Source organism: Aspergillus homomorphus (genome assembly GCF_003184865.1).
Source record: "Aspergillus homomorphus CBS 101889 unplaced genomic scaffold BO97scaffold_21, whole genome shotgun sequence".
In the NCBI taxonomy this organism is placed as follows: domain Eukaryota; kingdom Fungi; phylum Ascomycota; class Eurotiomycetes; order Eurotiales; family Aspergillaceae; genus Aspergillus; species Aspergillus homomorphus.
Window position 1 is genome coordinate 275,216 of NW_020291907.1, and position 27,215 is coordinate 302,430.

Below are 27,215 nucleotides of genomic sequence, written 5' to 3' on the forward strand. Positions count from 1 at the left end.
CTGCTTGTTGTTAGCAAGCTATTTCACATGCCAATCTCAGAAGTGAACTTTTAATTAGTTATCAGATTGTAATCCATAGCTTAGTCATTCAGGTAGCTTAAGGACATTATAATTCAAAGCCGGGTGCCACTTCCTCCGCATCAAGCAAGTCCTGCAATAACCATAGATGATGCGAAAGATTTGAACTAGAGATTTGCAGATCAAGTAGAAAGCTAAAAATACAATTTTCAGTGAGAGATCGGACTCCCTATTCCTTTCGCTCAAGCACATGGCCATCCTACAACAACTATGAACCGCCAAGGCATGGGCAACACAGCTAATGATCTGCAAACCAAAAGGTAAAATGTCAGAGTACATGAACGTATTCCTCGTATCGTCTTCTCCAAGACGAATCAGAAACCCCCAATACCAGGGCCAAATAAAACATCATATCTATCAACATGGAGACTTATCCGCTACGCCAAACACGGCGGCTATTGAATGTGCCTGCAAAGACACCAAGCCAGAACCGCAATTATATCTATGAAATAAAACTTTTTGTGTCCCTCTTAACCGTTCTGCAGGCGTTTGCTCACAGCAGCTTGCCGCCAACGAAGTCGGACCAGGTGCGAACCTCGGAGGGAATGCCTTCCTTGCGGGGCAGCTTCTCGCTCATAGCCTGGGCGAAGAGCAGAGCAGTCTGTGAAAAATCAATTAGATACTGGTCAAGTGATTGAGTGACGGAAAGAATATTACGTACCTTGGTCTCCATGAACAAGGGGACGCCGAAGTCGACAGCGTTACGTCTCATAACATAATCTTCGTCAAGAAGAGTCTTGCCACGGCTCTTGGCAAGGTTGAAGGTGCCACGGATGTTGTACTTCTGGAAGACCTCACGGAGGGCACGCTTGTCCTCCTTGGGGAACTCAATCACCTGCACGGAGACACCGGAAACCGATTCGAGGTGGTTCTTGACAGTCTCGCTAGCAGCGAAGAAGTTGAATCCCAGAGGCTGGAGGTATCCCACGATCTGAGACAGGGCAGGGTTGTTGATGTCACCACCAAGCAGGATACCCTCACCAGGCTCAGGCACACGGAAGTTCATGGTGGACTGAAGAGAAGCCCAGTAGGCTTCAACAACGTCCTTACCGAAGCAGGCAATCTCACCAGTACTGGCCATCTCGACGCCCAGGAAGGGATCGGCACCAGCCAGACGAGTCCAACTGAACTGGGGAACCTTGGTGGCAAGGTAAGGACGCTTGACACTCATGAGGTCAACGGGCTCAGGAACGTCACGTCCGACAAGGGCCTTGGTAGCAACATCGATGAAGTTGGTTCCCAACACCTTACTGGCGAAGGGGAAGGAGCGAGAAGCACGAAGGTTGCACTCGATGACCTTCAGCTCAGGCAGGGCACCCTCAACATCAGCCTTGATGATCTGCATGTTGAAGGGACCAGTGATGTTCCAAGCCTTGGCAACCTTCTCAGCAATTTCCTTGACACGGCCCATGACAGACTCGTCAAGCTCAGCAGGAGGGAGAACAAGGGTGGCATCGCCGGAGTGAACACCAGCGGGCTCAACGTGCTCACTAACGGCGTGCAGCAGGAGCTTACCGTTGGAGGCAACGGCGTCGACGTCAATCTCCTGAGCTCCTTCGATGAACTTGGTAATGACAACTGGGTGGTCAGGCGAGACAGCGCTGGCATTAAGAAGCTTCTCCTTGAGCTCGTCGACGCTGTAGATAACGTTCATGGCAGCACCAGACAGGACGTAACTGGGGCGAACCAAGACGGGGTAACCGACGGCCTCAGCAAAGCGCTCAGCATCAGTGATGGAGGTAAGCTCCTTCCAGGCAGGCTGGTCCACACCGATGCTGTCCAGGATCTGAGAGAACTTGTGTCTGTCCTCAGCGCGGTCAATGTCCTTGGGGTCGGTACCGAGAACGTGAGCGCCGCCAGTCTCCTGCAAACGGAGAGCGATGTTCTGGGGCAGCTGACCACCCACGGAAACAACAACGCCACTGGCGCTCTCGAGCTCGTAGATATCCATAACACGCTCGTAGCTGAGTTCCTCGAAGTAGAGCTTGTCAGCGGTATCGAAGTCAGTGGAGTAAGTCTCGGGGTTGTAGTTGATCATAACAGTCTTCTTGCCCATGTTGCGGAGAGAGAGGGTTGCATTAACAGCACACCAGTCGAACTCGACAGAGCTTCCAATACGGTAAACACCGCTACCCAAGATGATGATACCGTGGTCATCGAAGGTGACATCGTGAGAGGTGGCGTTGTAGGTAGTGTAAAGGTAGTTGGTGTCAGCAGGGAACTCAGCGGCAAGGGTATCGATTTTCTTGACCCAAGGTCTGATACCAAAGGACTTGCGGCGAGCACGAACATCATCCTCAGAGGCGCCGACAAGGAGAGCAATCTGCTTGTCAGAGAATCCAAGCTTCTTGGCCTTCAACAAAACCTCCTTCTGGAGACCGAAAAGGCTGCCGATTTCCTTCAGCTCGTTGTTGCAGTCCACGAGGTTCTGGAGCTTGAAGAGGAACCACTTGTCGATCTTGGTCAACTCGTGGACACGGTCCACGGTGTAGTTTTCGTGAAGCATAGCCTGGCCAACAGCCAACCAGCGGCGGTCGGTAGGGTTCTGCAGAGCATCGTCAAGGTTCTCGAACTTATCGCCCTGGAAGCCAAGGAAGCGAGGGTCAACCTGGCGAATAGCCTTCTGGAAAGACTCCTCGAAAGTACGACCAATAGCCATGACTTCACCAACAGACTTCATGGCACTGCCGATATCTCTCTTCACGTGCTGGAACTTGCTCAAATCCCACCGGGGGATCTTGGTGACAATGTAGTCCAGACTCGGTTCGAAGTTGGCAGTGGTGGTCTTAGTCACAGCGTTGGGAAGTTCGGGAAGGGTGTGGCCGAGGCCGATCTTCGCAGCGGTGTACGCAAGAGGGTAACCGGTAGCCTTGGAGGCCAGAGCAGACGAACGAGAGAGACGAGCGTTGACCTCAATAACGCGGTAGTCAAGGCCATCGGGCTGCAGAGCATACTGAACGTTACATTCACCCACAACACCCAAGTGGCGCACAATCTTGATAGCAGCAGTACGAAGCATGTGGTACTCCTCATCAGACAGAGTCTGACTGGGGGCAACGACGATACTGTCACCAGTGTGAATACCAAGGGGATCGAAATTCTCCATGTTACACACAGTTATGCAGTTGTTGGCAGCGTCACGAACAACTTCATACTCAACTTCCTTCCAGCCACGGAGAGACTTCTCGACGAGAATCTGAGGAGAGAGGGTCAAAGAACGAGAAGACAAGTTCTTCAGTTCCTCGGGGTTGGCCGCGAAACCGGAACCGAGGCCACCCAGAGCATATGCCGAACGGACGATGATAGGATATCCAACCTGCTCGGCGGCCTTCAGAGCCTCGTCGACGGTGCTGACAGCAATGGATTCAGCGATGGGAATGTTAATCTCGTTAAGAGCCTTCGAGAAGAGATCACGATCCTCGCTAGTTTCCAAGGTCTTGATGCTAGTTCCAAGAACTCGAACGCCATAGCGCTCGAAGATACCCATACGGTTCATCTGCACACCAAGGTTCAAGGCGGTCTGACCACCGAAAGAAAGAAAGATACCATCGGGTCTCTCCCTCTCGATGACATAGGTAACATATTCCGGGGTGACCGGCAGGTAATAAACTTCGTCCGCAAGCTTGTGATCCGTCTGAATCGTGGCGATGTTGGGGTTGATCAGAACCGATTGCACGCCGGCTTCCTTGAGAGCCTTCAGAGCCTGGGAACCTGAATGAGGCAAATAAAAAACAAGTATTAGTTACCATGTTCAACGAATATCGTATGCGGTAGTCTTTGAGTGCTGGAAGGAAACTGCTCGACTGACGTACCAGAATAATCGAATTCTCCGGCCTGTCCAATGCTCAGACCACCACTACCGATGACCAAGACCTTCTTGACATCGACCAGGTTGCTGCCTGGCTTCACGATTCCGCTAGCCAGATAGCTATCGGCGGAGGGAGCATTCGAGGACTCGGAAGCCAAGCGACGAAGGGCACTAGAAAAAGAGCGCAACTGCTGCGGTCGCCACGGAGATGGCGCCTTCTGCAATCTGAGACTCGAGGCGGCCGAGTGGGCCGTGGTCTGGGAGGAGAAAGGGCGCAGAGCGAGGGCCGATCGACGGGACTCAGCCAGGCATCGCTGACGCAGAAGGGCGGACGTAGCCTGCCCACAACGAGCGGCGAGAACCATTGCGCGCTGCGCTGATGGAAGCAAAGATTAGGGTGAGGAGGGGAAGAAAGGGGGAGAAGAAGCGATGAGTCAATTGAGAGGAATACTCTCTCTCTCTCACACAATTGCTGGTCTGTAGGTTTCCGGACAAGACAAACCTGGAGACTCCGCTTTTTTATCCGGCTCTCCTTGGGGTTGGTAGTGTCCCGCTTTCTGCCACACGCCCAAGTCACAAGGGGGAGGACTCAAAGAAAGGGTAGAGATCCCGACAGGATTGTCTAGGGAAAGAAGGTAATGAGAAGACGAAGAGACTAAAAGAAGAAGAGAAGAATGAAGCGGAAGGAGACGATAGAAAAAGGCTCGGGACGAGCGATGAGTCAATGCGGCACTTGTCCTCTGAAGGAGGGAGTCATGAACCAGCGCCAATTGCAGAGAGGCCTTCCGAATAAGTCGATCACAATTCCCGTCGGAAAGCACAAAACCTCCCCAACATTCAGGGCCGATAAGAGCTCCGGTGTGCGGAGCCCTTTTTTTTTCCCTCCTTCTGTGTTAGAGGCCAAGGAGGTATCCATCAGTGGAAAGCTGGCCGATCTCGCCTTGTGAGTGGCCGATGACCTCACCGCCTCCGCTCAGACATTAATCAAGGAATGCGAGGGTCGGCAACAGGAGTACGGGGGGCCGCAGCACAGCAGATGGTCGATGGGTCTTGACCCCAGCTAGTGCCATAGTCTAACTGCCTAGTTGGAGCCACTAGCAGCCGTAGTGACCAGACTGGATCATTCGGAGCCCGCGGTTAGCAATACCGATCACTAATAACCTGCGGTGTTGATAATGCTGTCCAGGGGTTGTACTTCTGGATCTCGATCCCTGGCAGGAAGGGCAATGCTTCGTTACTATTGGAGCCAGGCTCGTCTCCTATAGTATAATTATTGTTCAATCACGATTAGACATCACTTTGTCTTCTTGTCCTACTCGTATAATCGCTAACCAGACTAGCATGACAGCCGCGCGTTAGGTGTAAATCCTGCTAGGAAGTTTTACATGTCTAATGTATGACTAGTAGCGTGGTCGCACTAGCAGATCAATGCTCTTCTGGTCTCCGCTTGCCGGCTTGGGCTCGCTTGCACGCTAAAAAAAAAAAGTATGGTCAGCCACCAAGTTCAAGGAACCAAGACTCCAAGCACCGGCTATCGGAGGGTATTCACCCATTGAGTCACCTACATACACTGGTTCTTCCCCGCCTCCTACATTCCTTGTTAGGCAATTCAGACTCAGTACCTTAATATCGACACGTCGCGCTGAGACTATCGACTTCCTAATTTCTAGTATAACAATCACTCTTCGACACCTACGGCGCCGTTCAATCCAGCCCATGGGCCCTTGCGTTGTGGTTCACTCCGCTCTAACTTTGTTCGAGATCTAGTCATTCGTGCTTCCGATGGCCAAACATCGCCCATTCCCTGTTTCCCTTTCGAATTTCCCGGCAGTGTACTCTCGGTATCCTGATTAAGCGAGCGACAAACCGCATCTAATGCCTGCTTTGCTTTCTGGGCTGATTCACATCCTTCGGTCAACTTCTCTCCCACAAACTCATCTTCGCAGATTCCTGCTTCATCGGAAGCAAACGCCCATGCATCAGCCAGCGCAATCACCTCATCCTTTTTGTTAGGCTCGGGAAATTGGGGAACATGACGGGAAGACAAGGCCGCTGCTGCGCGATTGGATCGCGGCTGATTGGCGACAATTGGGAATTCTGGAAGAAGATGGCTCTCGTCCCTCAGACGATTAAGCATACGGAGGCTTGTAGCTTTCTCCTTGCCGAGTAGGCCGGCCAGATAGAACTTTTGTAGGGCAAGTGCGCGTTGGCTTTTCAAAAGCGGGAGTAGATTTTTCTCCGCATAAGGAAGTACATCCATTGGACCTAAAGACTGCGGCTCCTGCGACGCATCTTTCCTCTGGATAATGCTCGTTGGGCGACTTGAAGGGGGCGCAGACGGTACGGCAATAGGTTGGCAGGCTCTGGAAGCAGCGTCTAGAACTGCCTTGCGAGCATCGACATACTCGGCATATTTTTTTGCAACCTCCGCTTTCTGTTCCTCGAATAGGCGTACGGACTCCTCGAGGTCTTCGGGGGCCAGATCCGGCCTGGATCCACTGTCTTCGTGACTGCCAGCACTGACCAATTTCTCCTCTACCCAATAAACCAGCTCATCACGTGTTCGTTGCAAGGCAGTCGCTTTGGCAGCTGGCGTGCTGTCAGGCAAGGGATCTTCGTCGAGGGCTCTTTGTTCCTTCAATTCCTCCAATAGCTCCTTCTCCCTGTCAAAGTGGGTCTTCGCTCGAATCACTGCCTTCTCCAGTCTGTGCATTAAGTCCTCAACACTATCTCCTGCGTCGGACGACGATCGACTTTCCTCGCACAGCATCTCGGGTGGCACTATTACCTCAGGTCTTTTGCCAATATCCACGAAACTCTCGGCTCTTCTTCTATTCCGTTCTTTGAGCTCCTGCAGATAGCGTTGAAATACTTGGAGCTTGGCATTCTGGCGACGGTCGCGGAGGAGCTTCACATATTCAGCCAAGTCCAGAGAAGGATCACTTCGAGGTTTCGAGGCTGCCGTCTGCTGTCGTTCCGAGCTGAACGTAGTATGCTTGTCTAGAGCTGCCTGGTACCCTTTTCTCGCGTCAACATTGGCTTGTAACGCCTCCAAGTATTCCCTCCGTAGCCCAGTTATCTCCGGTGGGATGCGCTTCACCCCGACAACTGCATCATGGGGCACAGATAGTGTGAGGTGCGATTTAGCATGAAAATCGGGATCGTCAGGATCATTTTCAGCGAATATGATGTGCGAACGAACGTAGGCAGTAAGAGCTTGGCGGATACGGAGGGCCTCCTGGCGGCTTTTGAGGTAAGGAGCAAGCGGTTCGGCGAATGCGGGAATAGGAGCACTGAAGGGCGATGAGTTGTAAGCCTCGTGAGACTGGTCCATTGAGCCTAGGCAAGTGAGGAGGTCAAAATGTAGATAAAGGCACTATGGCCAGTGATGGGCTACCGGTGTGCTGCTGTATGTTTGTGGGGTGCTGGAACCGAGGGATTGGGGACGCATTGATGGAGCTGCCCGCTTTTTGTATTCGGCCCGATACAGTGCCGCAGGCCCGCATCACCGCTCATCGCAGTCATGGGCAGGGCAGCCCCTGCTCCTCATGGATCCAAGCGAGGCCTTGACGGCCCTGCAACGTTGAAGCATAGAACCTCTAAAACCGATACTAAATGAAACAGTAATAATTGGAACTGGCGCACCACCGTATATGGAGCTCTGGACGCATTAAAGAGATGGGTGCCGATTCATTCTTGCGAAATGTCTACACAAGTCAATGACGACAAAGATGGAGATCACAGGATTGCGGTAATATTGCAATTGTTTCAGGCAGGGAATGGAGAGGGGTGAAGATGAACAGATGCGAGATTGGGGGGGTTTATACTCTCTCATAATTCCCAATGTGGAAGGAACCCAGCAGGCCGCCCCCTCCCCCTGGGCAGTCCTGCGACGAGACACATGCAATTCAGTGCCTCCGTCTTCAACTTCATCCGTAGTTGAACCAAACTTCGCAGGCATCAGCTTTGTGGTTCTGCAACCAAGAAATCCGTGCCCAGGGCGCAGTAGTGCCTCTACGACTGGGTCCCAAGCGTGAACAGCTACTACCATCAACATACAAATTGTTGTGACTCCATCTTTGATTCAAACTCCAACAGGTTGCTTGATATATATCGAGTCTCCACCCACGATCCTCACACAACTAGGCGATGGGAGTAATGTCTATTTTGCTCGCTAGACGCGCTTCACAGTGATACCAGCCAACCAAGACATTGTCTGCTACTAGTCTGTTTTAGTCGGATTTATCAATTATCAGAGCTGGGTGTTGACATCGTCCTAAGCACTTGCAGCGAGATGGATGATGTGACAGCACAGACTAGGTGCCTTAAGTGGGCCTCCGCCTCGGATCTGTTAGTCGAACCAGGCAAGCATGTGGGGTCCTGGGGATGTGAAGTATCCAGGGCCGCACCCAACTTTGGTAAATGGAAGGGCACAAGAAAGTATCGTAGAGCATTGCCTTTATCTTCTACAAGATCTTAACAATCTAGTCCCAGTCAATAGATGAGTAATAGGCTTGTATGGTTGCCTTACGTGGACATCCGGCCCGCAGGGATTGATCCATGGCTATACAATCATTTCTGATATAGCGACCCCAGCCTAAAAATGCGCCATTCTCTAAAGGTAGGTCGGACAGCATATTGTCGGAGAAGACAAACGATGAAAGAGTCCACTGAGTTTACGAGTACGTCTTGTTACTGAATGAAAAAAAAAAAAAATCAACAATGGAACCATGTTCAGAACCAATCAAGCAACATGAGACAGGTTCCATGCAATCCAACTCCTCTCGTCCACCACTCAGCTGAAGGGGTCCCGGTTGCAAATCAATGATGGTCCGGGGTGTGGAATGTTTCGAAGGTCCAATCAAGGGGCTAAGCTGTAGGTTGGCACTCCAATAACCAAAGCAACTTAAACAGGTAAATCGTTGTCCGCCGCTAACTTCTACTTATTTACTTCTCTCATGTAGAGGTCTCGTCGCACTCCACCCAACCCATCCAAGAAAATCCGGTCTCCCTCTTTCTTTACTTTTCGCCTCTCCCACCATTGAGGCCCTTTCCCCATTCACCTTGCATCAATTCAGCTCACATATATCATGACTTCAGAACTAAGCTCTGTCCCTTTACCTACTCTTAGATCACGGCCCCGTGCTGCAACAGCAGTGCAGCCGGCTGCCACCTTCTCCTCGCCCCTCTCTTCGCGACGCTCCTCGCAAGTCATGGCTCCTCTCCTACTCTCCCCTCCCCTCAACGTTCCTCTTCCCGCTACAACGCCCGGGGTTAGTGACCATGAGCCTGCACGGACAGCAGCAGTGTCCGGTAAGTCTAGATATCGAAACAAAGGATCGACAATCAAGAACTTCGTATTAAGCGATGATTAGGCCCACTGCGCCATCCCAAACCACTCACCCCGTCCGATATTCATTCAATGCTGGAAAAAGAGCAAGAAGCAATGGTAGGGTACTTTGCACCTCGATGGAACTCCTTGATATTGATTTTACTGGTCACAATAGGTCAATCGCCTATCCAGAGAACTCTCCCTCCTTCGCCAGCAAACAGCCTCGGTCGCATCGACAACATCATCTACATCGACTACACTCAATGACCACATGGAAACACTTCACACCTCCCCTTACCTCATCAACTCAATGGTCCCTACGACTTCGCGAAGACATCGTTCCTCCTCCAGTCTAAGTTCTTCATATATTCCAGCTGTTCAAGGATCACGAACGGGGAGCGGCTTCGGGATCGCACCGTCAAGAGAGACACAGTTACCGTCGACCCGTTCTGACCCTGTCCGCTCAGGGAGGAGTAGAGAGCCATCTCTCACTTCTCGGCAATCAGACGCCTCATTGTCGCAACACCACATTCCGTCTGCCGACCAGCTTTCACCATCTCTTGGAGGATATTCCCATCGGAACTCGCTTATCCCACAGAGACCAAGCCCTGGTAATCCACTATCTCGCCACGAAGAGCTTCTAGTCCAGAGGGAAGAGGTAGATTCGCTCAAGCGGGAGAACGAGAATCTGCGTCGGCGCGTACGGGAACTGGAACTTATCGTTCGAAATTGTCGAGAACAAGAGCGTGCTAGGGTAGATCAGGCGATCCGAAACCCAGCACATATTGAAGTAAGTCAGGAGAAAAAGGAAACAGATACTGATGATTGAAGCACTTGCTTCCGGTATTAGGAGTCGCTCTCAATTACAGAGTATCCAGGAACAAAATTTCCCTTTGGTCGGGCTAAATGATAAATCATCATTCGGATCCTATAGATTGTTCTCTTTTAGGCGTATCTTACGAGTGTTCGATGCTTGCACCTCAGTTCTGGGTTCCTTCCCCCTTTTTCTGTGTGTTTGGTGTAGCTAGACTGGGCGAGAACTACTAGTAGGAGAATGCTACTGCCTGACGGGACAATGTTTGTTTCACATGCTCCGAATTTGGTCGACAGCGCAGCTCCACCGTGGCTGTGCGGGGTCTCTGCCCCTCGCGCGACGTCATTTGTGGCGTAGTGTCGACCTCCCCCCAAATAAATACTACCAAGTCCTCGCTTTCTCTCTTTCCCAAGTTCCCATCATCATTTCACATATTTTGCGTTGTTACCTGCAGATACTCTACCTGATTACCTACACTTCAAGTCTACTCTACACTAATCATATTTCAACATGTCTGAGCGCTCTACTGTTCACGTCGAGGGTATCGCGCCCGCTACCTCGGATAAGGAGGTCCAGGACTTCTTTAGCTTCTGGTCAGTGATGCAGGCATCCCAGGCCCTTGCATGAGGCATGCAGCTGACAACACTACAGTGGAAAGATCACTTCCCTTTCCGTCACCCCCGTGTCTGGTGAAGCTGATGCTCAGAAGTCGGCCACGGTGACCTTCGAGAAGGAAGCGTAAGCCTTGCCCCGCACCCTCTCTCCCCATCCCGCCGACGGCTCAGATTGCACCATTCCCTTAGCTTAGCTCCCCCCTTTTTTTCGGCACGGCTCCTATGACATAACTAACCCGTCATCCAGTGCCGCAAAGACCGCTCTTCTCCTTGACCACACCCAGTTGGGCACCTCGGTCGTTCACGTCAAGGCCGCTCACTCTCTCGATGACATCGCCGGAGATCATGCCGCCAGCGCCTCGGAAGCGAAGGACGAGCATGACCATGACCTCGAGCAGGAGGACAAGCCCCGTTCCCGCATCGTCGCCGAGTATCTGGCTCAAGGATACGTGCTCAGTGACACCGCCATCCAGAAGGCCATCGCCCTGGATCAGAAGCACGGCTTCTCCTCCCGCTTTACCAGCGCCCTGAACAACTTCGACAAGAAGTACAACGCTACCGATAAAGCCAAGGGTCTGGACGAGAACTACAAGATCACCGAGAAGGCGAGCAGCGGCTGGCGCGGTCTCCACAGCTACTTCGAGAAGGCCCTCGAGACTCCCTCCGGTAGAAAGCTGCGTGAGTTTTACGCCCAGACCGACAAGCAGGTGCGCGACATCCACAACGAGGCTCGCAGACTGGCGGACTTGAAGAGCGGCAAGAGCGAAGGCGACGAGCACAACGCTGATGCCTCCACTGCTGGCGCTGGCGCAGAAAGTGCGGGTGTTGCTCCCGCCACTTCCTCGTCTCAGCCCGCGGGTACTGCCGCTCCTGCTGAGCAGAAGGCATAAATCGCGAGCAGATATCTGACTCGACGTTGGAGGATCTGATGAGATTTTAACCTTCTATTTGTTTCTTGTTCTGTATGCCTAATGACGACCTGTCTGTTCATTTGATGCTCGAACTTTGAACTTGCACCTATGTTTTTATTATTCTCTCGGCGCGCGTCTTAGCTAGTTAGCTGTCTGAAACAAGCGAATGTGTCTGCTGTCTACACCTAATCAAGTGATGATGTTTTGACCTTGCGTCAACCTTGTTGCTATTACGGACTCTTCAATTAATCTAGTCGTAGAAAGTCGTCATATCGCCCCGTAGTTTGTACTTCATATCAAAGACATTCGCCGAATCCTTTGAAGCAAATGCAACTTAGCAGAATAAACCTAAGAGAACTACTATATCTCAAATCAAGCCCAAAATCGAGACCTGAAAGAGTCTGACTTTCCGACAAGTATATTTACTCATGAGTTCAAGAAAAAGAGCCTCTCATGTCATTTCTCGCTTCATATCATTACATAAAAAACAAACGGGACATATGTTTCGTCACAAGAAAAGAATCTTAAATCCACCCTTCAGCTGCTCTTGCTGAACTTAGCAGCCTCTACATCCTCCAAGGGATGCTTGGGGTTGCTCTGCAACGACGACTTGGTGTTCTCGGACTGCTCCTGGGAAGCTTGACCGGTGCGGGTCGAGTAGGTCTGGCCGGTCTGGCCCTGGGAGGGAGGAGATTGCTGCTGAGCGCCGGTCTGGCTCTCGGGAGGGGGGGACTGGCGGCCGGAGTTGGGGGCGGACATTTTGTTTATTGTATTGGGGTGTGAGCGGGTGGAATTTTCGTCTTTCTGGACAATTTGGGGGTTGGATGTTAGTTCAATTGCTTTCAATGTGTGGTTTGGTTGAGATTAAGTGACTAGGTGTGCCTGTACGAACCTTGCGGAATTCGACAAGAGGATCGGTCGCTTTGCGAGTTTTATCAGATAGTGTAGAGGGTTTAGTAAGGACGGTCAAATTTGGGGAATAGAATTGTGTTCTGGAGCTGAAGGAAACTTCTTAAGTATGTATGCTAAGAGAGTTATGATCTTGTCGATGAGGGGTGCGCCGGTTTTGCTCATCTATCATCATCATGACGTTTCGTGCCACACCGGCTGCCCGTCTGATGTTTGCAGTGGGGTTTGGTTTCCACCCTCTAAGTGAAATTGGTGGGTTTCTTGAAGAGACAAAGGGGTTGGCTTAGGCTAGTGCCCGGACAGGAGTACAGTACTCCCATTGCTTCAGAAGTCATTGCGGTTTTGCTATACATAGATATAGCGTCTTGTGGTTGGTGCGGTCGACGAGGAAGATGAAAGATGTAGTGATGTCATAGACAAATGACGCGTGTTTGATATGTTTGTTCATTTCACGTGATACACTGTAGCTTTTTCCTTGGCGCCTGATTAGTTAATCGGAAAATCACGGGCCGCTGTTCAAACCAAGACACCTTTAGGCTGACAGCGGCTGGAGCTCGCAGCAGATGGACAAGCGCAGGGTTCGCTGAGAGAGAAACATGATCGACATTGTCTTGAGGGAACCTCTTTCCACGAGATCAAACGGCCCTGACGACGACGCCTTGGTGTCTCATTTATGCATGAGACCTGAAGGAAACACACAATAGACTGATGCTGAGCACTTTCGCTATCGAAGCAACCATTGGAATCATGTATTATCATGAGAGACTTTGACACCTCGTGTCAGAATGCACAGCTTCTCAAACTGAATTCTATTATCTTTTCTGTCCTTTTTGACTGTTATTGTTCTCCGCAGAGAGACTGAGTATAGATATGGAATGTTCAGGTCGTGGCCGACATAATCATAAGTCAATTGACAGGGATTAATTTGGGGGAATCGGACATTCAAGTCTTGCATAACAATTGAGGTCAAGACTGACGGAAATGAAACTTTTAGGAGAACCGGGGAAATCAAATACAGGTCATTGCAACCTTGAACGCGCAGAGGGGGTGAGAAGGAATATGATCTAGGCAACAAAGGAAAGGAGAATCAGGAGGCAATCAAAAGAGGCATATATGGCGTAATGGCGTATCCAGCTGAGACCGTCCGACTGTATCTGTTGTCGAAGCGACCCGGAAGAAATATAGCAGGCTTGCCAAGACAGTCCTCCAACCTGGGATGGCACTTTTATATTGCAAGATTTTGTTTTTTATTCATTTCAACACCACGTTAATCCAGAATAGACCGACTGGTTCATTTCGTCAGCTCCCGGGGTGATTTGAAACATTAATCAGTTTCCATTGGCTTGAATGCCTGCAGTTTCAGCATTGGCTGCAGCCAACGCCTTCGCATCGGCTTCGTGGAAAACAGCTTGAAGCACACCCTGTTCCTCGGGGCTTAGGATCTTCGTCAGGTTCTCATAAAGTTGCGGCTGTTCTTGTTGGAGGCCTGCGTCAAAGTCAGTCGACAGCACATTGTGTAACCCTCGAAGAGATACATACTCATGAACACATGCTTAAACATGCCGTAAGGCTCAACCTTGTCAAGAGGGGTCTCAAGCAAGCTTTCCTCGTCCAACTCTTCATCGTCATCATCGGCGAACGAGCCGAACTTCTGAGCCTATTGAGGTAGTTAGACACATTCAGGATGTGATCATAAGAGTTTCTGAACAAGTGAACTCACCTCCTTGTTCAAAAAGTCGAGGTAGGCAGCGCTCTCGTCAGCAACGTCGTCTTCCAGAACGCCCTCTGCCTCGTCCTGTTCAGTCCATTCAACCTCACCATCCCAGTCATTGTCCTCATCATCAACATCGTCTTCGTCTTCATACGTGAAGTCAGACTCCTTGGTAGCATCTTCTCGGTCTAAATCGAAATTAGTACACAATTATGCGCCATGTCACTCTTGAGCACTTACTCTTGATTGCAGCAGGCAAAGTTTGGAAGAGTCTGGTCACTCCCTGAAGAAGTCTAGGCCATCCTTGTTGAACGCTAGTAGGAACATCACCAGCCTTCAAGGTCAAAAGAGAGCTGATTGCTGCGATTGACAGCTTCTTATCATGGACCCGTCTGAAGTTGTCGATATTGGAGAACCACGTGCTGAAGAACTTGTTCGTCCAGCCATTTGCTTCCAGCACCTGTAAGCTCAGAACAGGGTTGTAGTAAATCGCGTTGATGACCATCTCCATCAGGTGAATGCGGTAGGACTTAGTGCGCGCCTCGCCGGCATCAATGACACGCATTGCGAGCTCGATGAAGACAGGAATGTACTGGTCAATGTAGCCGCGGAGATTGAGCATCAGAGTCTCGGCGAGCTTGCAGCCGCAGATCCGATCCACACCACCCACCTTTTCGTCGCGGAAGATGTCCTGAACCATGCCAACAACGGCCGCCAGATATGCCGGGTTCTGGACCAACATCTGAGAGCCATAAGCGACGTAGTTGTCGAGGGCAGGGAGCATGTCCTCAAGGTAGAGCTCAGCCCCAGCCTTGAAGGTCTTGTGGATGAGCTCAAAGGCTTGCCACATAGTAGGAGAAATCGACTTAGAGGCAAAGGTGCAGCTATCGATGATCTCAAAAACTTCGTTGTACAAGTCGTAAAGCTTGTTCTCAAGAGTAATACTAATGACGGGCATGAGGATGGTTTCAAGGTGAAGCAGCACATCGGGTGTGCTCTCGAGAGTGAGAATCAATGTGCCAATCGTCTGCAGGACACCAAGAGCGGTGATGCTCTTGTCATCCAAAAAGTCGCCGTAGGCGTCCTCGTCACCCTTGGTGGCATTGCGCTCCAAAAGCTCTCCAACGATACGCATGTATGTGTCACGAAGCTGCTCGCTGAGTGCTACAGCGAACGGGGTGAGCTCGGCAGAGAAGACTTCAACAAAGTCTTCCATAACGTTGGCAAGAGCGTCCACATCGACCTCGTTGGCGAGCTTGAGAAGCTGCTGCATGATCTGGGGGATGTTTTGCTGCATCGAAGTCCTGATAATGTCGTGGCGGATAAGAGGCTGCAAAGCGAGCGCCGCCTCAACCCTGACAGGCAATTCGGGATCTGTCATGGACTCGAGGATGTTTCTGTAGATAATCATGAGGTTGTTCGGGTCCTGGAAATCAAGAGCCTCGAACTTCTCTAGAGTATCACATGCACGAGCTCTGAGGAAGCCGTGGGGGCTGCGGAATTCTGGGAAAACGTGACGGACGAAGAAGTATTCCACCTCACCAGCGATGGGGCTCTTCTTGCCCAGGATAACAGAGGCCAAAGAACCGATCATGCGCAGAGCGCCTTCCTTCTCCCGAGGCGACTTTTGATCCTCCGGGGCAGATTCATACTTGCTGACGACACCATTGACAAATGTAAGGATGGAGAAAGTCTGTTTCTTGCGATTCTTCGTCAAAGCAACCAGGAAGTTGGTAGCTGCCACATCGGGCGCCGAGACCTCTTCATAGTAATTCAACTTCCGGTGAAGGTATTCCGAAGGATCCTCCTGGAACAACTCGATATCTTCGTCAGACTGGCAAAGAATCGGGAAGATGAAGTGAGCAACCAGGTTGTCCATATGGGGCTTGAGATGATCCCACATCGCCTTCGGCTTCACGCATTCCTCCAGGAAGATGAGAGTGTAGGCGAGTGCCGGGTTGCTGAGCCACTGGCCCTTCGATACCCACTTGTCGATCTCCTGCAAATAGCCCTTGAGGATCTCCGGAGCAAAGTTGGCGATGAAGTTTTTCGCGTACTGAGTGTAGTCGGGAGTGCTAGACTTGGTCATCGTCGTGGGGTTTCCGTATCTGCTCAGCGGAGTCAGGTGAGTGGCAGGTTCCAAGGCTGTACAAAGCAGGGAACGTACCTGATGAAGAGACGGTTCAAGTTGGCATATGACCACTTCTTGCATTTCCACCAGTGATTTAATTCTCTTTCTTCCTTGGACTCCATCATGGCATTTGCCGGAGGCTCCTTAGCAATTATGCGCAGGAACAGGGTGCACCAATCCACCGTGGCCTGCTGCGCTTGAAGGGAGGGAGAAAGTTCGAACTAGTGGCGCCCCAAAGGTTAGCTTCCAAGATGTAATTCATATTCCGCTCCGGTTCACCCACATAAATAGCATGCTTGTATGACTTGACAACAATTCGAAGCATTTCCGCAGCCTCCAGACTTTCCTCATCAACCAACTTCAACCCGATATTCAATAGCTGAGGGAACGTATGCTCAACAATCTTATCGAACTCTTCCCGCTTCTCTCCGGCCTTGAACCTATACACCCGGCAGATGGCCAGCAGGCACTGCAGGCCTGCGTAGACAGAGCTCGCATCGTTGGTACCCAGCAGCTGAAGGGTGATTTCCAAGAAACCCGGCCACTGCTCCGGGAAGTCATGTTGAAGTATCTTCTGGAGAAGGGGAACAAGCTGTGCTCGAACATTCGGAGGAGTGGACGCCAATGCGGGGATCAGTCGCTCTCGAAAACTAGGTTTTTCCTCCTCGGGGATCGGTGCGCGCAAAGGACTTTCTTCGACGACAGACCAACCGCGGGTGATCCTGTTCTTCAAGTAAACACCAGCTATATATAGTAGACTACTCGTTAGTTGATGTACTCTAGCGCCCAAGACCATAAGGAAGAAAGCGGTGGGCGATAATCAGGCAGCAGGATCTCTAGGTAATACCTACCCGACAGTTGAACGGCATTGTTTTGTTCCCCCTGCAAGATATCCAGAAGCGCATTTATGAAGCCCGGTTGTGTCTCGGCCTAGACAATAACTGAATAAGTATAGAGCGCTTCCAAACATGCGATACCATGCCACACTTACATATTTCAAGTCCAACTCAGCTTGGCGTCTGTTATCCGCATTGGCGTCGAGGGTAGACTGGATGCGGTCTCTCAAAGCTGCAACATCCATCTCGCACCAGCAACGGCCCCCGGTGATATTTTAAAGCTCGAAAAAAAGAAAGTAGACCCGTTACGTAGTGCTGAGCCACGGGATGAAGGAGGGGGGAGGAGGAGAGGAGGAGGGGGGAGGGAGATAAATTAGCGGGGGAGTAATGATAGTAAGTAAGTGTGCAGATTGCAAAAGTGCCCTTCGGGTTTGTTAGGTTTGGTTCAGTTTTCTCTCGTGGTTTTTCAATAAGCGGTGCCCGCCCCGCGCCTATGGCAGCTAATCAGAGGCCTCGCCGCCACGCGCGGTAAGAGAATTTTGCTCCCTGACTGAATCTTGGGGCAACGATCCGATCTGCACGGAGTATGTGGATAAATTTCCTAGGCTGAGTTTCGGGTTTCCGTGAATTTGGATGGAGAGGTCCTCTTGAATCTTGGGCTATCTGCAACTCTTAAAAGTCTGTGTTATTATTCACTTGTTTATTCAACTAAATCAATGGAACGCATTTAAAAAAAAATCAAAATAGGATTCCGACATAAAATAAGCCCTCCCCACCACGTGGTCCCTCTCCCCGGCCTACATATACAGCGATGCGGCGAAGATAACATCTCTCTTGATCAGCTCCTGTGCCTGTTGCATCTTGGCATAAAGGTTGGGATCTCCCACCAATTTGGCCGCATTCTTCACCTCCCGACAAGTCTCATCCAGACGAGTAATAGTCCGCACGATAGTGCCTTCCATCACATCGGTGAGATCGGTGATACGGTTGAATGACATGCCCTTCGCCCATTCGTAGACGACTTCCGACAGGCCAAACCGCGGCTGACTAGCGAAGTCGTTACTGTCCTCACTGGTCTGAATGACCTGATGTTGAATTTGAATGTCATTGACTCTGTCCGAGATCTTGACAATGGCCTCCTTGCCCTTCTCAAGTCGCGGTGTCAATGTGGGTACATTTTCAGTCTTCTCCTGGAAGACAAAGGCAGACAGCAGCGCAACAATCTCCTCAGGCTCGTATTCGGCCAAGACGTTTTCAAGGATCAATTCCGTCAGGACCAATTCATCGGATGAGTGGATCTGAGGCCGGATGTTAGCCTGGCGCTACGAAATGGCCATGATACATTTGGAAAACTTACCTCACATGCCACTTTGCCTTTAAGCTGCACACGTGCCTGCTCATCTACGAAGCCTAAATCCTTTAGTACTTGAATGCGTTGCTCATAATCAGGGAGCAGCGCCAGATTCTGATCGGACATCAGCTGTTTCAACTGCGAGATATTTTCTTTGACCTGCCATTCATCGTGTTGCATTTCGAACTGTTGAATGTCAGCATGATAATGGTGTCTAGTTAGAACAACTCAGGGTCCTTACATGTTTTAAGAAGTCTGGGCATTGCAGGCATCGGCAAGATTGGGCAATTGCAGCTTGTTCCTGCCGCTTCTCCAGTATGTCTCTAACCTGTAGCTCCTTGATCCTAGCCCAGTCCATCTCATCCCAGGCTGGAGTCGTCCACGAAGCACAGAACTTTGAAAGCTCTTTATCCGCGAACTTCATTGCCTCTGATTTGTCGCGATGTTAGTCTCATTCAAAGAATTGGACTAATTGCACGAACCTTTCTTGATGTTCAGGTACCATATTGGGCCACCCAACTTGATCATTGTATTTGTAATGCATTCAAGATCCGACAATGGTATCTTAGACGTCTTCAGGGTCATATCCGCGGCACGAGTGGGCAAAGACTGGAACAAATGCCGGAATCTTGGAAGGAATGGAAGAATATCGCTGGGATGACGCCTGCCTCCAATTCTTCCAATTTCCAGGACCTGTATGGTGGGCGTGGCACCCCCTCCAATGCCCTCCCGAACAATAACACCCGCCGTACGGAATCCGTCCTATAGATGTGGTCAGTTTGACTAAGTTGTGGGAACAGGGACGCTGTGCTTGCCTTCCTATACACAACCAGCCGCTTCGGCATGAACAGACGCTTTCCTACTGGAGAGGACAGCAGTCCCACATGAAGTTCGCTGGTCAGTTTTTCATACTCGATAGCTGCATCATGGCAGGCGGCAAGGTCGATATCACATATGTCGCAAGATTCGCGCTTGATCTTCGCTAAGCTGGCCTCAGAAAGCTGAACCTGCTTCTCATGCTCTGGGAGAAGTGCCTGAGTGGCATTCTCACTGAAGCTACGCTTGATCATTTCTTCAATCTTCAAGGCTTCGACGCGGAGTAGGTTGAGTATCATATTGTATGTGAGCCTGAATTGAGATCGTAACTTCGTCGGATCGCCCAAGATCATCCGTCTCAGAGCTCCAGCTGGTGGTGCTTCATCTCTGCCAGGGTTTACGATGATCACATAGCCGACGGTGTCAAGACCTCTTCTTCCAGCACGTCCGGCCATTTGAGTATACTCTCCGGGTAGCAGATCCCGGAAACCCTTGCCATCGTGCTTGCGGAACCCGGAGAAGACCACCGTACGAGTCGGTAAATTCAGACCCATAGCAAACGTCTCCGTGGCAAATAGTACTTTGACTAATGACTTGGCGAACAATATCTCCACGATTTCCTTCATGATGGGCAAAAGACCGCCATGATGTACGGCAATACCCCGACTAAGCAAGTCTCGGAGTCTAAGGATTTGTGGAAGCGTCCGGTCTTCTGGTTTGAGTCTTGTAAGAGACTTTTCGATAAACATGTGGATCAAGCTCTTTTCTGCAGCGGTCGTAAAGTCTTGGTTAGAAAGCGAGTCAGCATTTTGTTCGCAGCGCTTCTTCGAGAAAACGAAGATACAGCCGGGGAGCAGATTTTCCTTCCGAAGATGCTGAACAAGCTGTACCCAAATAGTCTTATCTTGCGCGGCTGTGGTCCTTCCGCCACCACGCCCCGTGCGAGCAATGTTCCCGGTACCTCTGTTGGCTGGCTGACCTCTTCCACGGGGGGCGCCTCCACGCTGCGAGTTGCCGCGGGCGCCGCCTCTACCAGGAGCTTGTCCGCGTCCTCTACCCTGTGGTGCTCCACGGCTTGCCTGCGACTGGGCTTGAGCCTCGGCTGCTTTCTGAGCCTTGATTTTGTCCCTTCCGGAAATGATCTCGTCAGCCTCCTTCCAGCCATTCTCGAGGAAACGCTTGTTGGAGTCAACAACTTTGTACATCCCTTTACCAGCCCAAAGGTAGTGTTCGAGAGGGACTGGTCTCTTGGGGGTGGAAATGACATAAATGTCTTTCTTCTTCGTACGACCAACCCATGATGCGAATTCATAAGTGTTAGGAACGGTGGCAGACAGCAGGATCAGAGTAACGTGCTCCGGAAGCATGATAATGACCTCTTCCCAGACCACACCTCTCTCTAGGTCATTGACATAATGAACCTCGTCAAAAATCACAAACTCCACGTCCCTGATCAGGTCCGCTCCGCGGTAAAGCATACTTCGCAGAATCTCGGTGGTCATGATAAGGCAGCTTGCTTCAGGGTTTATCTGGACATCACCCGTCAGGATACCCACATCGTCGAATGTCGTCCTAAAATCACGGAATTTCTGATTGCTCAGAGCTTTGATTGGCGAAGTGTAGATGGCTTTGGTCATGTGCTTGGAAGCTAGAGCAATGGCATATTCAGCCACGACAGTCTTACCGGCTGATGTGTGTGCAGCCACAAAGACAGAGTCACCGTTCTCCAGATGATAGACGGCCTCTTTCTGGAAAGTGTCCAGCTCGAATGGCCACTCACGAGCCATGTCTGGCACGAGCTCACGGAAGTTCGGGATATCTTTGTTGACATCAACGACATGAGCCCATTCTCTACCACTCTTTCTTTGCTGAACACCTGCGAGCAGCGGAGCGTGGGGTTCCAATGCCGGGAACTCAACTGGTAACAAGGAGTCGATATCCTCTTCATCACTTAACTCTGCTTCGTCGTCGATCTTAACACCTCCAGCATCTGAAGCTGTCTCATCTTGCTCAACGCGAAGCTCGATTTCTTCCTGTTGCAAAGCATGCTCTACTTCTTCGTCTCCTTGCGCAGCCTCTTTGGATTTTGTTTCATCGAATTTCAGTCCACGAGAGAATCCAGGGGCAAGTTCTAGCAGACCGCCTTCGGCACCGAAGTTAATAATTCGGTCAAGTCCCGATTGCTTCCCCCCAGATTTAGGGTAGTCTGCGACTTGAGAATCCGATTCCATCTCAGCAATCGCCTCGACCCCTTCCAGCCCACCCGGAGCGAACGGGAAAAAGCCTGCCGCTCCCCTCACGAAATCCGCACGGCCAGCGGGTCGACGAAGGAGAGACGTAGAGTTCTTTGCATTGGCACTGGCGGCAGGAATAGTGACTTCGTGGTAGCCAGTAACGCGACCTTCTAGGCCATCGCGATCGAATCGGACGACTGTTCGCGTTTGAGTTCCCGCAATGTCGAACAGATCTGCATAGTCCGTGGACACATCCCATCTCCTGCGTAGTGTTAGCGCCAAAATCAAGATGGTAAATCAATTTATAGAAGCAGGAAAGTTCAGGGAAATGATCAGGTATGGTACATAAATTTAGTAAGCCTTGGGGGAGGGGCAGTGCGACAACAGTAACAAGGTAAGGCAAACCTTTGAAGACGATTCAGCCATCCTGAACCGAAACGGGCCGATGGACTAAGGAACTCGTGTTCTAGTTCTTTCTTGAGGTCAGCGGCGTTCTGGCGAACCCTCTGTCGCGGTTTGGCCTCTCTGTAAATGGCACTTTCCTCATCGGCCAGACGGGCATCAAAGCTAGAGGCGCTGAGATCTTCCGAGTTTAGACTCAGCTGCGCCAGAGCAGCAGTCAGGTTGCCCGCCATCACAGATATCGTAGCAATGAAAATTCAGGTCAGGCCTGCTCAGGCACCAAATCGGAAACAGGGCGCCGAGGAGTGTTTGTGAGAACACTGTGTATGCAGACAGGCCTGTGTAGGGAGCAACAACACGCCTCTTATTAAGTTGTGCGGGATAGAGATGAACAGCCAGGCAGGCGAGCATTCACTGGGGTGAAAGCAGAGGATGTGGGCCGTGATTCGAGGTGAGAGACGTTACTCGAAATCATTAATTAATCACTGGCAGGCGTTTGGCGGCGGCGGCGGGAACTTGAATGGAGTTTGGAGTTTGGACAAACCCAAACAGCTCTGACGTCGTGTGGGGACTGGGCCCTTTCCGCCCGCTGGTGAGCAGCTCCCTAAGTAGCTTGTCAAACTCAACACCGCGCACAGACGGGTGGGAGGGTTTTTGAAAATCCGTACAAGATCTTTAGCTATGATTCAAAAGCCTCAATACTTTATCATGTACGATTTCCAGCGTTCTTCTCAGCTATCTCTTTAAGCGTCCGGATCGCGCGCGGCATCAATTTGCGCAGGATTTCGCATACAACGTGAATTCGTTTCCATGTGCAGCATATTATCTCATCTTCCCTTATACATAAGCACTTGTCTTGATTATTAACCAAGATGCCAAGAATAGATGCAACACAGTATGTGAGCTCAATGATACAGAATGGATGCTCCTGGAACCAAACCCGCAGCGGGACAAAACGGAAAGCACAGAGAAGAGGCATAAAAGAAGAATACATCCCTGCAATTGTTTTCGTCCTAATGACAAAAGTAATCCTAGGTCATACTTGTACTAGTCAATGTGAGCGTTACGGAAAAGTGGCAGGTTCGGGAAAATCGCAGCTAGGGCAAAGGCGCATCCTTCGCGACATGAATCACAAGGACAAGCCAATGTTCCCCAACACATTTTTGAGGTAGAATGATATCTTGAAGCCAATAACCCGCTGGCAGCTTGAAGAGCCTTGTTCACCTGTAAGTGAAGACAGGGAATGTCCTCCGATCAGCCATATTGACTAGAAACTCAAAGATTCCATCCACAGTGGCAATGTACCTGGAGGAGTCAGTTGTGTCACATTGCAAACGATACATAGCACGTACAGTGTTCTGCCATCTGCACCCCAGCCAATGCCAGCTGTACCACCCGGCTCCTGATCTCGATGTCTGGTGCCCACGCTTCGATCCTGAAGCCCATTAAGAACGTTGCGAACCCATCGGGGGTGACGATTTTGGTCGGATGCCATTAAGTGGTCGAGGTGTCGTGTATCTCGTCGATTGACGTGACTGAGTAGCTGATGATCGATCTGCCTTTGTAGATTACCCAAGTTGCGCCGTCGAGCCCGCTCTGCTTCGAGATATGCTCTGAGACCTGGCGAGTCATGGCGAATTTCAGCCGCATCGCCCCTTCTCTCAAAACGTCTATGACCTGAGCTAGAATTGTCGTGGGCTCGATATCGGGACAATAGTTCATCCGCAGTAGACGAGTAATCAAAATGCGCAGATGGTCGGGCTGTAGTCCCACCAGACCGATTGGCAGAACTGATATCGGTACCAGAGCTATCAGGGTCACGCGAGCTTGTATCTGCGGCATGTGAGGGGTTGCCTGAAGAAGCAGAGTACAGCTCTGACGGCGACGCAGTCCAGCTAAGTGTAATGCTAGGCTGAGGATCCAAATTCGATGTATCTGTCTCTAAAGGTCGGCTACTGGTTCCAGCCTGATTGTACGCTGCAATACCTGTGGTCAAGCGTCTTGCGTCTTGCCTGCGCTCATTTATCTCCGCGATGACTGGGTTTTCATCTCGTGATAGGTCGCCAGGCGTTTCGCCAGAACGCAGAGGAGAGGTGGGACGAGAAGCTCGATTAGCACCCTCTGTGAAACCTTGAGCCTGTTGACGAGGCCCGGTGGCTGTTTGAGGGTAAGCTCTGGCTCGTCGTTCTGTCCGATTCTCATCAGGCCTAGATGTCCATCGCGCTGTGTCCAGATGTTCTACAATCAGCCTTTCTCTTTCTATGAGGTTCTGCAGAAATGTCTCACTCAGAAGCAGGTTACCAATCGATTCGCCTCCCAGGTCGTTGGGTAGCCCTTCGATTGAATCTGACATTTCTCGCTGCGCGCCCTCCATCTCAAGGTCGGAATCAGAATCATCAATGATCGGTTCTGTGAAAACCTCCTGGGTCCCGGACTCATTCATGTCCAAGTGTATGATTTGACGACGGATGAACGCCTGGCGTACATCTGCTATACCAGCCCGACCCTTATCCTCAAGCCATACTAAAAGATCCCAAGGCTCTGGCGCGAACGCTATGCAGCGCACAGCGCCGCCGTTGCAGCATGATCTTGACGAATTGAAGTGGCAGACAATCGTGTTCTTGCCATGGGGCTCACGCGTGATGTCGCAAATTGCGCTCACATCGAAGATGGTAATAACCCCGGACTGAGAACCGATCGCACATAAATGGCTAAGGTGAGAGAATGCGATGGTGAAACAACAGCGGTCATCAGGTCGCGTCCCAATATCCATCTCTACGCAGCGGACAAGATTCCAATTCCAACCGCAGAGCTTATCGCCCGCATCTGTTGTGACAATCGATTCGAGGTCGCGGCTAATCTCATAAAAGTATGCACCGGCTTCATCGCCAACAGCCGCGAGGAGACTCGAGTCTGGTGATATTATCGCATAATTCATACAAGCTGGATGATGGAGAACCTTGATAACTTTTGACCTGGCTAAAGAGTACACGGTAACAGTTTGGTCGTTGTTACTGTCAGATCATCAGCATGTCAATAGGTAAGCGGCTATGGAATACAATGATACCTGAGAATTGCCACGTCCTCATGTGATAGATCTTTGTCCCCGCCAGGAAGACGATGGATGGTTACGGAGTTCACAATGCTACCTCCAAATGAATGATACTGCATGTCGGGCACTTGCCTCCTGCGAGAATCTCGAGCTGGCCTTTGCCCCTCATCACCGACTCTAGGCGACAACGTTCTTGCTGAAGGTTCAAACCCAATCGGAAGGGCACTATCAATATCGGCAGGCTGAGCAGCCGGGTTACTACCATGCGTACCTGCGCTGTGATCAGGTAGCCTGATGAAGACACATTCGCCTTTCTCGGATCCTCCGACTGCAACCCAGCCGTAGCCGGCAGCAAGACATTTTGGCTCAAAAGGAATGACAGCGATAGTTTCCCGCTTCTGTGTTGAGATATGAATGGAGTAAACGAGCTTTTGAGCGACGACGTAAATTCGATCAGGGTCGGCGGTGCTTATATAGTTGCGAAGTTGTTGGTGGCTATACCGCCATCAGCCTTATTCAGCTTCATTGACTATGAGCTCGAAGCACAAACAAATTTGGGATTTTGAATGGGAAGAAGCGACGCTTGGCTGAGAGGACTAGAGACTCGGTTGGTTGAAACCTTCCCATGCGTAGAATGTTAGTCACACCTGTGTTGATACTATTGACAAGAGAAAAGGTAAGAAGGAACTGACGAAAGCGAATCCGTTGTCATGGTGAAGATAAATTAACCCTTAAGGTGGCATTGTCGGTGGTCCAGCTATACCAGGAGAAACGCCGCTGTTGCGGAACTGACGGACAACGCAGAAGGAAGAGGCGGACGGTGTGGTGAGAGCGACGGCGGAGAAAAAGAACGGTTGATAGATCTGCGAGGAAGGTCGGGGGAAGACTGAGACTAATGTCGTGGTGTGATGTAAAGTGGAAGTCTAGCCCAGAGAGTTGAGACCTGGAGCTCTGGCATCTGAGTTAAGGGAGAAATCACCACCACGACTACCTCCTACCACACTCAACACTTCATTCACCTGCGCAACTGAGTTCGCTCGCCATCTCGCCTGGAAACGAGATCGGAGGTTGGATGGCGGGTGCGGACGGATGACGTAAGACTTTTCCGGTCCCAATCCGGGGAACCTCAGCGGCGAATGCGGTCAGGCCTTGCTCAATTATTGAAGAAGCCTCGAACCCGCCTGGACGCACTCGGAGTCGGCTGGATCAGTTTCTCTGAGGATCCGACAACCAGCAACGAGCAGTCTCAACACGATAGTCTTTCCAACTAAGCCTTATGCAGGCGGCAGCCCGCGTGCATTTTACTTTGAGAGCCCTACCTCTCGCGTGAGAAATCTTGTTTGAAAAGCAACTCGGGTGAGAACCCCGGTGCACATGCGCCTACTTTTGATCATAGTATGCTTTCAATTCAAGTTAGACTTACAGTACACATCAATGCATGGGTTTTCCTCTCCGAGTCATAGTAAAGGTGAGGGTAGCATCCGTTTCGGGCGACCTGACCCAAACGGTGCCGCTGGAATGTTTGGGCTGGTAAACATGAAATCCCTCAGAGGCCTGGGAATAGGACTAATATTCTGAAAAGTTACCTCCCAAACACTGGAGCTACAAGCAAGCCCGGTGCCACAAGTAGCCTGCAAATTAATGTTTCGGGCGTGGCGTCAGGATCAGCCTCGGTTCTTTGGAGTGTAATGTAGCCGTTCGGGGTAATAATTTCATTGTGTTTTGGAACACCTTGACCAAACACACTTTGCAGGCATCTTGGATACAAATGATTCCGGACCAGATTCCGATAGCCTTACTGGGGGTAATTTATCTAATTTACATTATATCATGCGGGCATCATGAAAGTAGTCATTATCTGAGATGTTGGGTTATACCAATCGTTTATACTCTTGATTCGTCAAATGCCCTCAAAATGTATCAATTGTTCAGGCGCAATATACCCATTGAATTGAGTCACAGACAATAGAAATAGAGAATGAAAGCAGTACTCATGATATCGAGAAGCTTTGCATTCCCGAAAAAACGAAAGTCATGTCAGGCCGGCATAAACGACGAACATTGATACTGCCATGCAGAGCCTACTTCAAGTGGCCGCCGCTCATCGGAGCTTTCTGAGCTGGGAGCGGGTATTGCCGGTTGACGGTAGATACTCACGGAGTTGTATCATAGACTCCGGGCTGGCCCTCAGCTTCCTTGTTGGCTATCCCTTTGCA

The 27,215-nt window shown here is 50.7% G+C and overlaps 8 protein-coding genes across 8 annotated transcripts; 2 read left to right on the forward strand and 6 right to left on the reverse strand.

Moving 5' to 3' along the window:
• Positions 1–247: 247 nt before the first annotated feature.
• Positions 248–4,538, reverse strand: BO97DRAFT_391726 (carbamoyl-phosphate synthase (glutamine-hydrolyzing) CPA2). Its single transcript, XM_025693834.1, has 3 exons — positions 3,891–4,538; positions 740–3,789; positions 248–679 (listed from the first exon to the last, which is right to left on the reverse strand). The coding sequence occupies exons 1-3, from the start codon at positions 4,249–4,251 to the stop codon at positions 572–574; spliced, it is 3,519 nt and encodes a 1,172-aa protein (XP_025550820.1). The 5' UTR covers positions 4,252–4,538; the 3' UTR covers positions 248–571.
• A 773-nt stretch (positions 4,539–5,311) lies between these two features.
• BO97DRAFT_478400 (uncharacterized protein) lies at positions 5,312–7,304 on the reverse strand (the record flags this gene model as incomplete). Its single annotated transcript, XM_025700623.1, has 3 exons — positions 5,583–7,304; positions 5,456–5,474; positions 5,312–5,358 (listed from the first exon to the last, which is right to left on the reverse strand). The coding sequence occupies exons 1-3, from the start codon at positions 7,218–7,220 to the stop codon at positions 5,312–5,314; spliced, it is 1,704 nt and encodes a 567-aa protein (XP_025550821.1). The 5' UTR covers positions 7,221–7,304.
• Positions 7,305–8,868: 1,564 nt separating this feature from the next.
• On the forward strand, positions 8,869–10,271 carry BO97DRAFT_406042 (uncharacterized protein). Its single transcript, XM_025695329.1, has 3 exons — positions 8,869–9,199; positions 9,262–9,335; positions 9,394–10,271. Exons 1-3 carry the CDS (start codon positions 8,977–8,979, stop codon positions 10,045–10,047), a joined length of 951 nt encoding a protein of 316 aa, XP_025550822.1. The 5' UTR covers positions 8,869–8,976; the 3' UTR covers positions 10,048–10,271.
• Positions 10,272–10,519: 248 nt separating this feature from the next.
• Positions 10,520–11,682, forward strand: vip1 (putative actin cytoskeleton protein (VIP1)). Its single transcript, XM_025695330.1, has 3 exons — positions 10,520–10,625; positions 10,684–10,770; positions 10,894–11,682. The coding sequence occupies exons 1-3, from the start codon at positions 10,543–10,545 to the stop codon at positions 11,534–11,536; spliced, it is 813 nt and encodes a 270-aa protein (XP_025550823.1). The 5' UTR covers positions 10,520–10,542; the 3' UTR covers positions 11,537–11,682.
• Positions 11,683–11,807: 125 nt separating this feature from the next.
• On the reverse strand, positions 11,808–12,316 carry BO97DRAFT_425331 (uncharacterized protein; the record flags this gene model as incomplete). Its single annotated transcript, XM_025697054.1, has 2 exons — positions 11,808–11,873; positions 12,128–12,316. The coding sequence occupies 2 exons, from the start codon at positions 12,314–12,316 to the stop codon at positions 11,808–11,810; spliced, it is 255 nt and encodes an 84-aa protein (XP_025550824.1).
• Positions 12,317–13,794: 1,478 nt separating this feature from the next.
• Positions 13,795–17,389, reverse strand: BO97DRAFT_346580 (putative nonsense-mediated mRNA decay protein (Nmd5); the record flags this gene model as incomplete). The annotated part of the gene is made up of 8 exons (XM_025691816.1): positions 13,795–13,952; positions 14,006–14,123; positions 14,187–14,365; positions 14,418–16,288; positions 16,345–16,529; positions 16,592–17,052; positions 17,160–17,238; positions 17,300–17,389. 8 exons carry the CDS (start codon positions 17,387–17,389, stop codon positions 13,795–13,797), a joined length of 3,141 nt encoding a protein of 1,046 aa, XP_025550825.1.
• Positions 17,390–17,822: 433 nt separating this feature from the next.
• On the reverse strand, positions 17,823–22,450 carry BO97DRAFT_391740 (SKI complex RNA helicase subunit SKI2). Its single transcript, XM_025693835.1, has 6 exons — positions 21,951–22,450; positions 19,311–21,807; positions 18,978–19,257; positions 18,737–18,924; positions 18,502–18,681; positions 17,823–18,442 (listed from the first exon to the last, which is right to left on the reverse strand). The coding sequence occupies exons 1-6, from the start codon at positions 22,178–22,180 to the stop codon at positions 17,942–17,944; spliced, it is 3,876 nt and encodes a 1,291-aa protein (XP_025550826.1). The 5' UTR covers positions 22,181–22,450; the 3' UTR covers positions 17,823–17,941.
• A 604-nt stretch (positions 22,451–23,054) lies between these two features.
• BO97DRAFT_92691 (uncharacterized protein) lies at positions 23,055–26,005 on the reverse strand. Its single transcript, XM_025701139.1, has 5 exons — positions 25,692–26,005; positions 25,550–25,618; positions 25,015–25,494; positions 23,300–24,961; positions 23,055–23,252 (listed from the first exon to the last, which is right to left on the reverse strand). The coding sequence occupies exons 1-5, from the start codon at positions 25,709–25,711 to the stop codon at positions 23,168–23,170; spliced, it is 2,316 nt and encodes a 771-aa protein (XP_025550827.1). The 5' UTR covers positions 25,712–26,005; the 3' UTR covers positions 23,055–23,167.
• Between the last annotated feature and the right edge of the window lie 1,210 nt (positions 26,006–27,215).

Bases quoted from the DNA above. Each gene is read 5' to 3' on its own strand.
- BO97DRAFT_92691 (XM_025701139.1), bottom strand. From the start codon at position 25,711: ATGACAACGGATTCGCTTTC. The intron at 25,495-25,549 runs GTTTGTGCTTCG...ATGGCGGTATAG, and splicing joins CCATTCAAAATCCCAAATTT to CCACCAACAACTTCGCAACT. The intron at 23,253-23,299 runs GTACGTGCTATG...TGACTCCTCCAG, and splicing joins GGTGCAGATGGCAGAACACT to GTACATTGCCACTGTGGATG.
- BO97DRAFT_391740 (XM_025693835.1), bottom strand. From the start codon at position 22,180: ATGGCGGGCAACCTGACTGCTGCTCTGGCGCAGCTGAGTCTAAACTCG. The intron at 21,808-21,950 runs GTTTGCCTTACC...AACACTACGCAG, and splicing joins TGGCTGAATCGTCTTCAAAG to GAGATGGGATGTGTCCACGG. The intron at 18,925-18,977 runs GTTCGTGCAATT...GCGACAAATCAG, and splicing joins GTACCTGAACATCAAGAAAG to AGGCAATGAAGTTCGCGGAT.
- BO97DRAFT_406042 (XM_025695329.1), top strand. From the start codon at position 8,977: ATGACTTCAGAACTAAGCTCTGTCCCTTTACCTACTCTTAGATCACGG. The intron at 9,200-9,261 runs GTAAGTCTAGAT...AGCGATGATTAG, and splicing joins ACGGACAGCAGCAGTGTCCG to GCCCACTGCGCCATCCCAAA. The intron at 9,336-9,393 runs GTAGGGTACTTT...TGGTCACAATAG, and splicing joins AAAAAGAGCAAGAAGCAATG to GTCAATCGCCTATCCAGAGA.
- vip1 (XM_025695330.1), top strand. From the start codon at position 10,543: ATGTCTGAGCGCTCTACTGTTCACGTCGAGGGTATCGCGCCCGCTACC. The intron at 10,626-10,683 runs GTCAGTGATGCA...ACAACACTACAG, and splicing joins CAGGACTTCTTTAGCTTCTG to TGGAAAGATCACTTCCCTTT. The intron at 10,771-10,893 runs GTAAGCCTTGCC...CCCGTCATCCAG, and splicing joins GTGACCTTCGAGAAGGAAGC to TGCCGCAAAGACCGCTCTTC.
- BO97DRAFT_391726 (XM_025693834.1), bottom strand. From the start codon at position 4,251: ATGGTTCTCGCCGCTCGTTGTGGGCAGGCTACGTCCGCCCTTCTGCGT. The intron at 3,790-3,890 runs GTACGTCAGTCG...TGCCTCATTCAG, and splicing joins CGGAGAATTCGATTATTCTG to GTTCCCAGGCTCTGAAGGCT. The intron at 680-739 runs GTACGTAATATT...GATTTTTCACAG, and splicing joins CCTTGTTCATGGAGACCAAG to ACTGCTCTGCTCTTCGCCCA.